Below are 9,139 nucleotides of genomic sequence, written 5' to 3' on the forward strand. Positions count from 1 at the left end.
AACAGACAATTGATGATTCTTGAGAAATAATGGTTGGCAATGAAAAATACTGGAAAAAGACCCTCCACCATGAAATAATAGACACCAAGACTAGAAAAATATTCGAGATATTTACAAGAAAGTAGATGAAATAATATGAGTAATTCAAACTAAAAATAAAGAAAAACCTTACCACAATAAGCTTACTCTCAAGACCTACAGTATCTGCAAGAACTTTGAATAGGATCGCTCGAGGATGACAAGAACCGTGCTTTATTTGTCCCAAGAGCTGGACACCTCGATTCTCTGAAGCATGAGAGATGTCCTCAACAGAAGTTTTTGCTGGACTTAGTTCTGAATTTGGTCGTTTATAAATATCAGAAACCTGCACAAGAGAACATTGAAGCATGCAAGTAAACACTAGTTATATGTACAAATTCCCTGTAATGACAAAGATGTAATTATTAACCTATATTAATGTCTATATTTGTTAGAAGTTGTACTGCAAGCAGGTGTATGTATGTCTTTTCAGTTCAGTTATGAGTCAGTTTTATGTAAGGGTAGTTCTTTCATTCTACCCCCATTATTTTCATTACAAGCTAATTGATTCAGGGGAGAGAGTTTTTTATCTGTCCACCAATTTCTTATTTATCTCGTGTTTGATCCATTAGAACAGCATCATGTGTTGCCTTTTCTCCAAACTCCCTCCCCAAATTAACCCCCTATTCCAAACTATCTCCAGTTGATAGTTGATACATCCATGAAGTAAGACAATGCGCACATTCTATATATTACTAATAGAATTCTCATAGCTTCTTAGGAACCACCTCCATCCCTTGAGAGAAAACAACCAAAGAATACTCATGACAATCTGTTCAGTTGTAAGATTCAAGGTTGAGTTGGGTAGAATAAGAAGAAGAGAAGAGAGAGCCCCTACTTTGGGCACCCAAATACAAATAGATGAAAACGACCAAAAGGCCCCTGCATTACATATTCTCAACACTAACCCTCAAGCTGAGCATAGATATATATGCAGTGAACATGTAGGCATATCTCTCCATTGGCTTTCTTCTCTCTTGTGAAGATATATCTTGATGTACATTATTAGTATAGCCCTTGTTGTACAGTATAGTATTCTTATTATTTTATTTGTTCTTTCTATCTTTCATCCCTATAAGGGCATTCTTGTAACTGGACAATCTTTCATATCCTTTAATATAAAGAGGCTCTTTGGGGTGGGGGTCGATTATTCTTGACACCCCTAATCTGCTCTCTCTCTCTTGTTCTCAATTCGGTTCACATGGTATCAGAGCAGGTTGCTCTCTGATCCATTTCTCCTCTTTTTCTTGATCACTTGAGAACTATTATCAGTGTCGATTGGTTCTGGACTGTTTTGATCTTTCTAGGAACCATTTCTCAGTATTCTGCGCATCTAGTAAGAGAGATTTCGTTAGATCTCTCTCGTTTGACATCAGTTTTCCGTAAGATTTGAAAGGAAGTGTCGCCTAGCCCTCCTCAACATATTCTGAATTTTTCATTGAGATCTGTTAAGTTTTGAGAGAGATCTATACATCTCTTCTGGGCAGCTATGTCCAGACTTTCCTTTTCTAGACTGTGTATCCAGTCAGTGTTTCAAAAGGCACGCCTGAGGCACAAGGCGAGGCGTTTTCGAGAGTTGGCGCCTCGCATGGGTCAAGGCAGCTACACTTTAGTAAGGCGCTCGCCTCTGCGCCTAAGGCGTGTGCCTCAGACCAGGCGCCAGGCGGTCTAGGCGCGCGCCTATGTTTGGTTGCCCTTTGTTTTTTTATTTGTTTTTAAATTGAGTTTTATAGATAGATAGATTATAATCATATATGTATAGATTATTTCCTTTTATGTGCCAAAATGGTTGGGATATGGTATAGCAAATATGAAAGAAAATCACGACCCTCTCAAGAGAAAAAAACTTGCCATGCAAGGCTTATCAGACTCCCAGTATCAATCGAAGTCTCGAGCCCTCAGCCCCCACGTTCTTCTTAGATCAACAAGTTCAGGCCATCTCTCAATCGAACAACCACCTTCGAAGTTCTATCAGAGGCCACCTCTCAGTCAGATGACCAACTGCAACGTTCAGGCTTTCAGCAATCAGCATCAGGTATTTGTTTCTTCTTTTTTTACACTGAAAACAGGGGTTCCGCCCGCCCCCTTGTTCTTCTTCTTTTCTTCTTCTTCTTCTTTTCTTCTTCTTCTCCTTCTCCTTCTTCTTCTTCTCCTCCTTCTTCTTCAGTTCTTCTTCTTGTTCACAGAAAAACAGGGACTCCGCCCACTCTTGTTTTTTCTCATTGTCTTTCTTCTGAAATATTTTTACAGTGAAACAGGGGTTCCGCCCCCTTCTTCTTCTTCTTTTCTTCTTCTCCTTCTTCTTTTTCTTCTCCTTCTTCTGTTCTTCTTCTTGTTCACAAAAAAACAGGGGCTCCGCCCACTCTTGTTTTTTTTTTCATTGTCTTCTTCTTCTTCATTGTTTTTTTCATTGAATTTGAAAACAATATTTTTTTATCAGCAGCAAATATTAGTTTGAATTTGAAAACAGTAAAACAGGGCTCGACCCCTTTCTTTTTTTATTTTTAGTTTTTTCTTTGCTTCTTTCTTCCCCAACTTTCTTCTTCTTCTTCTTTTCCATTCTTTTTTTTACACGAAAACAGGGCTCCCAGCCCCGGCTCTGTCTGAACTTCTGTTTCAGACTTTCAGTTCAGTTCAGTTCAGTACTTCAGTTTTCTATTTTTGTTGCATTATTTTCTGAACTTCTGGTTACAGAAATACAGAATACAGATTGAAGTATTGAATGAACTTTCAATAAAAATAAAAGAAAGAAATTTAGCATTACTGATTTCTATTTCGGTATTTCCTTGGTTAGCTATTTTAGTTGATTTGTTTTTTTTATTATATATTTTTATTTTGATTGATTATAAAATATTAATTTAGTTTCCTCTTTTTTTTTGTACAACTAGATACGGATGAAGGCAATACTTCTCATGAAACTAGTAGTGGTAGGAGATCCAGCATGAAAGTATTGCTCTTTACAAGACCCAAAAAATACAAATTCAGTCACTTGCAAATTCTGTGGAAAAGTGACTAATGGAGGAATTTATAGGGCAAAAGAGCACATTGTTGGTGATAGGAGAAATGTTAAAGGATGTATCAAGTGCCCTAAAGAAGTTAGGGAAGAAATTTTGGGATATATGCAAAAGAAAAGAACGATAAAAGAGAACATGATGATGGAAGAAAGGGATAGAATCCCTGATTTTGATGATCATGATAATATGATTGAAAGTGAAGATGATGATGACGAAAGGAATGGTAGGATCCATCGTATGGACGCCAAAACTGTTGCGGAATGGGTGGGCGAATTTCAAAAACTTCCTACCTTCCTTCCAACTAGGAATCGCATTCCCTGATTTTAGAATCAAAATTCAAGGATGCTACTTGAACCAAACCAGACCAAATTTGAACCAGAAGAGAAGGGAGTGATTATACCTGATCCAGAGAAGTAGTGTCTCCCAACGTTGGTGTTCACGCCCAAAGAAGATCCCAAGATCAGCTCCCACTGAAGATGACACAGTGATGATGGAGCCGAACTAGTAGTGTTCGTCCCACGAACCAGGTTCTTCTAAAGAACTCGATGGAAGACTGTGAGCACCACACGGACAATCAAGAACCTTTCTTGATTTTCTCTAACTGAGAACTCGAACTGGCAGAAAAGGTGGCGGCGGCTGCTGGAGGAGAATGCTAGAGAAGAAAGTGGCGAACTGCTATTTTTTCCTCTAGGGTTACTTGAGATCCTATCTCAAGAATGCAGTGTGGTCTACTGAAAACACCAAGGGTTCGAATTCAAGTAATTCGAAATTAGGGTTTTCCCCCTCTTTCTTAGTGAATAAGAAAACCTCCTAATCATATTAGGAGTTGCCCTTATCCAAATCAGTATTTGGATTAGGACTCTTCTTAATCTTATCTGTAGATTAGATCAGCTTTTGGGCTTAACCTAATCTCAGATCCACCCCTTTAAGTGACTGATCAAATCAGCCCAGATCGAAATGGGCTTTAGGCCCAATATGTATCAAGTGCTCAATAGTCTTCCAAACTGCTGCCCAGTTGGGCTTCTTTGTATGGCATGGGACCCAAGCATTGATCTACACATCCGCCACATGGGTTCGGCCCAGCCTCTATTACAAGGCCTAGCCGAATTCACTGGAAAGCCCAGTGAACCCCTGAGCCCATCACAAGGACCCCATGGGCCCAACACTTACACTAAGTGGTCCCTGGGCCAAGCCATCTTATAAAAACCCAGGGACTGTGGGCAGATGCAAGATTAGCCCATCAGGTATTATCCTAAATGGCTTTACACTTAACCTCTCAGCCCATAATGATCAAGCACTGCCCGACAAGAGAGGACCTCTCCCTCGGCTGCAAGGAACAGTGCTGCACTCTCTACTCACATGGATCCCAGGAATTAAAACAATTTACAAACATTTTGAAACCATATGTAAGTATATATCATATATATAAATTTTGCAAAACAAAATTCCAACGATTGAAATCAACTGTCGGCAGTTTGGTTTCCATCAGAGAGAGTGCATCCCCGATCATTACCTTTGTCCGACAAAGGGGCTGATCCCGTCACTATGATCACCTACTCAGATGAATTCTCAGACTGTCCCAACATACCCAGGTTTTGACCCCCGCTAAGGATCTAACTGATTGGCATATCAAAGACAGCCCAATCCGACACCTAGTGTAGTACCATAATCGGGTCTAGGGGGTCAGGTGTAACATTCCAGTTTTGCCCATCAATCTCCAAGGTCCAGGGCAATACTGGAAATCTGGTCCGGTTCAAGGGTTCAAGTAATCCTACACTGCATGTGCCTTGGGTCTCACCCTGGCAGCTGAGACAAACCACCCCAACAGTTGGCAGCACACCAGTGCCAGCCTTGGCAGGATAAATCTCCCCAGACTTATCCAACGGCTGTAAACATTTAAAACCAACACAAGTCTCATTAAGTGTCCAGTTTTAGGGTCTTACACAGAAGCATACCACACAACATGAACCAAACATGTACTTTATTTATTTACATTAAATATCAAAAGTACATCAAAACTGATTTTAGCTAAGGGCATACAAAACTGTCTAACAGATGATGTACAGGTTTGTGGTGTTGGTGGTAGTTCTAGTTCATGTCCTAGGCCTTTTACATCTGTTGGATCAAGTTCCAAGCCACCCATTAAAAGACAAAAAGGGCCTATGGATAAGTTTTTGACAACACCTAGTCCGGAGCAAGTTGTAGAGATGAGAAGGGAACAAAAAAGAATGAAACAAACCACCATCATTGAAACATAAAACAAAGAAGGGAGGGAACAAGTTTGCATACATATTGTTAGGTGGTTATATCAAGCGGGTATTCCCTTAAATACCATTCGCTTGAAAAGCTTTGAAGCTATGGTGGAAACAATTGGGCAATTTGGGCCTGGATTAAAGATCCCAAGTTATTATGAAGCAAGGGTTCCTTTCTTGAAAAAGGAGGTTGAATACACAAAGACATTATTATAGCATCATAAGGAGGTTGAATACACGAAGCAAGGATTCCTTTCTTGAAAAAGGAGGTTGAATAAACGAAGACATTATAACAGCATCATAAAGAGGCATGAGAAAAGTGGGGGTGTTCTCTAATGTCCGATGGATGGACTGACAGAAAGGATAGAACCCTAATCAATTTTTTGGTCCATAGTCGTGTTGGGACGATGTTCATAGAAAGCATCGATGCATCGGGTGATATAAAAACAGTTGATAAATTGTTTAATTTACTTGAGAAGATGGTTGAGAGGATTGGTGAAAAGAATGTCATTTAAGTGATTACCGATAATGCTTCAAACTATGTTTTGGCAGGTAAATTTTCTAACTTGTTTTTTTTTTCTTTACAAATTATAACTTTTACTTAGTTTTTATTGTCTTATTTCTAAAATTATTATTTTTGTGTTATTACGAAAATATTTGATGGCTAAGTATCCTCATTTGACTTGGACACCATGTGCTGCCCATTGTATGGATCTCATTCTGGAAGACATTGGCAAGTTAACTATTGTCAAGAGGACTATTGAGAGGGCTATAGCACTAACGGGATACATATACAACCATCCAGGCCTATTAAACTTGATGAGAAAGTTTACAAGTCAAAGGGAATTGATTAGGCCGGCCAAAACCCGCTTTGCTACTTCCTATCTTACATTACAAAGCATTTTTAAGCAAAAGAGGAACTTGAGGGCGATGTTCAATTCTATTGAGTGGAGTGATAGCAAGTGGGCAAAGGAAGCCAAGGGTAGAAGGGTTGCAGAGACAGCAATGATGCCTTCATTTTGGAATAACATTGTATATATTCTTAAGGTATGCAGCCCTCTTGTTCATGTCTTACGCTTGGTAGATCGTGAAAACAAGCCGGCTATGGGTTACATCTATGAGGCTGTTGATAGAGCAAAGGAAGCAATTCTGAAGGCATTTGATGGTAAAAGGGAAAAGATATCAGAGATTTTTGAGATTATTGATAGGAGATGGGATTGTCAGCTCCACCAACCATTGCATGTGGTTGGTTTCTACTTAAACCCTGAATTTTATTATGATGATGCGGAAAGAATTGATTCAGATGAAGAAATTATAAATGGCCATTATAAAGTAATTCAGAAGTTTGAAAGTGACAAGAACAAGTTGAATACAATCATTGATTAATTATCAAGGTATAAGAATGCAGAAGGGATTTTTGGTAATAACATGGCTATTTGGCAGAGAAAGATAAAAGCATCGGGTAAATATTCATAATTTCATATATAGTCAATTAATATTTGTTTTTAGTTATTTTAATAATTGCTATTTTTATTTAGTAAATTTGCTCATTTAGTTAATCTTTATATTTTTCATCTGATTGGTGGACAGCATTTGGTGCTTCAGCTCCAAATCTACAAAAAATTGCTATCAAAATTCTTAGTTTAACATGCAGTGCATCTGGTTGCGAGCGGAACTGGAGTGTGTTTGAGCATGTATGTCTTTAATAAATTTACTTGTGTAATTTATCTTATATTTATATTTTACATTTAAACTTCAAATTTTTTAGTAATTCAGTGCTATTGTATGAATTCACAGATTCATACCAAAAAGAGGAATCGCTTGGATCAAAAGCGACTAAATGATTTGGTGTTTATTAAGTTCAACCAGATGCTGAAAGAGAATTTTGATTCCCGCAGTTACACCAATCCCATCTCTCTAAAAGATATTGATGAAAGTAATAAGTGGTTATTGGGAGAGATGGATGGGGCTGAAGATGACTTGGTACTTGATGATGGTGATTCATTGACATGGGGAGATATTGATGAAGAGCAACTAAGATATACAAGATCTAGAGGCTTAAGCTCAACTTCACAGTTACGAGCCAAGTGGCCCAAGGCAACCAATTCCAGAAGACCTAGCACATCAAATTCCCAATTTCATTTGGAAGATGAAGATGAATTTGACATAGAAGAAACAGAAGAAGAGAATATCGATGATTACAAATCTGATGAGTATGAAGATGATATGGAATTTCCAAATGATGAGGAAGAATGAATGCTGGAATCTTGAGGAAAAAAGAATCAAGAATGGATCAATGGATCAATGGACATATGAGAATATATGATTTTGAGATTTTGTATAGGCAGTAAACTTGCTTTTTGTATAGGTTATGCAATGCTGGAATGATGATTGATGAAAGAACCTTTTTTTATATTAGAAAATTGATATTGCATATTTAAATATTTAATATATAGCTTGTTTTTTGAAATATTTTTCAAATCTGATTCCTTGCTTATTACAATAAATGATTAATTTTTATATTGATTTTGTTACGTGTGAGTGTAACGGTGTGAGCCATGGAGAGGATAATGATACCAAGAGGTAAGTGTCTTTTAAGTGTTAACTTCATTAATGCTGATTATCTAATGTTGTATAGGACCATAGGTTGTGCTCATATTGTCATATACTCATATTCTTTAATTCAGTGTTAACTTCATTAATGCTGATTTCTTAATTCTGTACTTAACTACTTATTGCATATTTTCCTGATTAACCAATTGAATCATTGCTGATTGCATATTCTTTAATTCTTTTATATTTAATGCTGATTGCATTTTGCATATTCTATAATTCTTTTATATTTAATCATGCTGATTTCATAATTTTTATATTGAACCATTGCTGATTTCATACTTTATCAGTTTATGGGTTTATCTCTAATTTTTATTTCTGTAGATTCAAGATTGATCATTTCCTGATTCTTTAACTTCAGATTTCTGATAAGCTGATTACATTACCTCTAATGAGTAATATCTAATAATTTAAGTATCTAATTCTAACCAATTGAGCTAATAATTAAGCAATTAACTTTGTTTTTTGATATTTTCCTGATTTCTTACAATTTTTACATGTTTTTTTCTATTTTTTTAGTTTTTTTTTTTATTTTGTGCACCTTTTTTAAAAAGGCGTGCGCCTCGCCTTGCGCCTCAGGCACATTTGGAACCTGTCACTTTTTGTGCGCCTTTCGCTTTTAAAACACTGTATCCAGTTTTCTCCTATTGCTAGATTTTGGACAATCTCTGGTGATAGTAAGGGGTTTCTTTTCTCAGTTTTTGACTCTCTCGGATTGGATTATTACTTATCTTGCTTGCTTTGATCAGTTTTTTACTTCAGACTAGTTTTTTTTGGACTATTGCCGAACCCTCTCTTTGCTGTTTTTATCTTGTAATTGCTTCAGATAGAGGGGATATTATTCCTGTGAAGATGAATGGACAAAATTATGGGATGTGGAAATTCCATTTTGATTTTTATGTTGAAGGGAAAGGTTTGGAAGGACACCTTAATGGGACTGTCACTAAACCAACTGAGACCGAGGTCAAAGCCTTACAACAATAGAAACTGGATAACGGCAAGCTTGTTTCGTGGATTCTTAGTTCTATTAATTATCATATTTCTGTACCTATGAGAAGAATGAAAACAACCTATGAAATGTACATATCTGGAGAAAGTTTATCAACAGTCCAATATATCTAAACAATATCAAATAGAATCAGAGATATTTGCCTACAATCAAGGAGATAGAAGGATACAAGA

At 37.1% G+C, this 9,139-nt stretch overlaps 1 protein-coding gene across 1 annotated transcript; it reads left to right on the forward strand.

Moving 5' to 3' along the window:
* Positions 1-409: 409 nt before the first annotated feature.
* Positions 410-7,839, forward strand: LOC148803799 (uncharacterized). Its single transcript, XM_088896247.1, has 3 exons — positions 410-6,728; positions 6,914-7,038; positions 7,142-7,839. Exons 1-3 carry the CDS (start codon positions 6,005-6,007, stop codon positions 7,598-7,600), a joined length of 1,308 nt encoding a protein of 435 aa, XP_088752373.1. The 5' UTR covers positions 410-6,004; the 3' UTR covers positions 7,601-7,839.
* The last annotated feature ends 1,300 nt before the right edge of the window (positions 7,840-9,139 follow it).

The sequence above is a fragment of the Nelumbo nucifera genome, chromosome 1 (genome assembly GCF_055504915.1).
Source record: "Nelumbo nucifera cultivar China Antique chromosome 1, China Antique-T2T, whole genome shotgun sequence".
Lineage (NCBI taxonomy): Eukaryota > Viridiplantae > Streptophyta > Magnoliopsida > Proteales > Nelumbonaceae > Nelumbo > Nelumbo nucifera.

Bases quoted from the DNA above. Each gene is read 5' to 3' on its own strand.
- LOC148803799 (XM_088896247.1), top strand. From the start codon at position 6,005: ATGGCTAAGTATCCTCATTTGACTTGGACACCATGTGCTGCCCATTGT. The intron at 6,729-6,913 runs AATTATCAAGGT...AATCTTTATATT, and splicing joins GTTGAATACAATCATTGATT to TTTCATCTGATTGGTGGACA. The intron at 7,039-7,141 runs GTATGTCTTTAA...ATGAATTCACAG, and splicing joins ACTGGAGTGTGTTTGAGCAT to ATTCATACCAAAAAGAGGAA.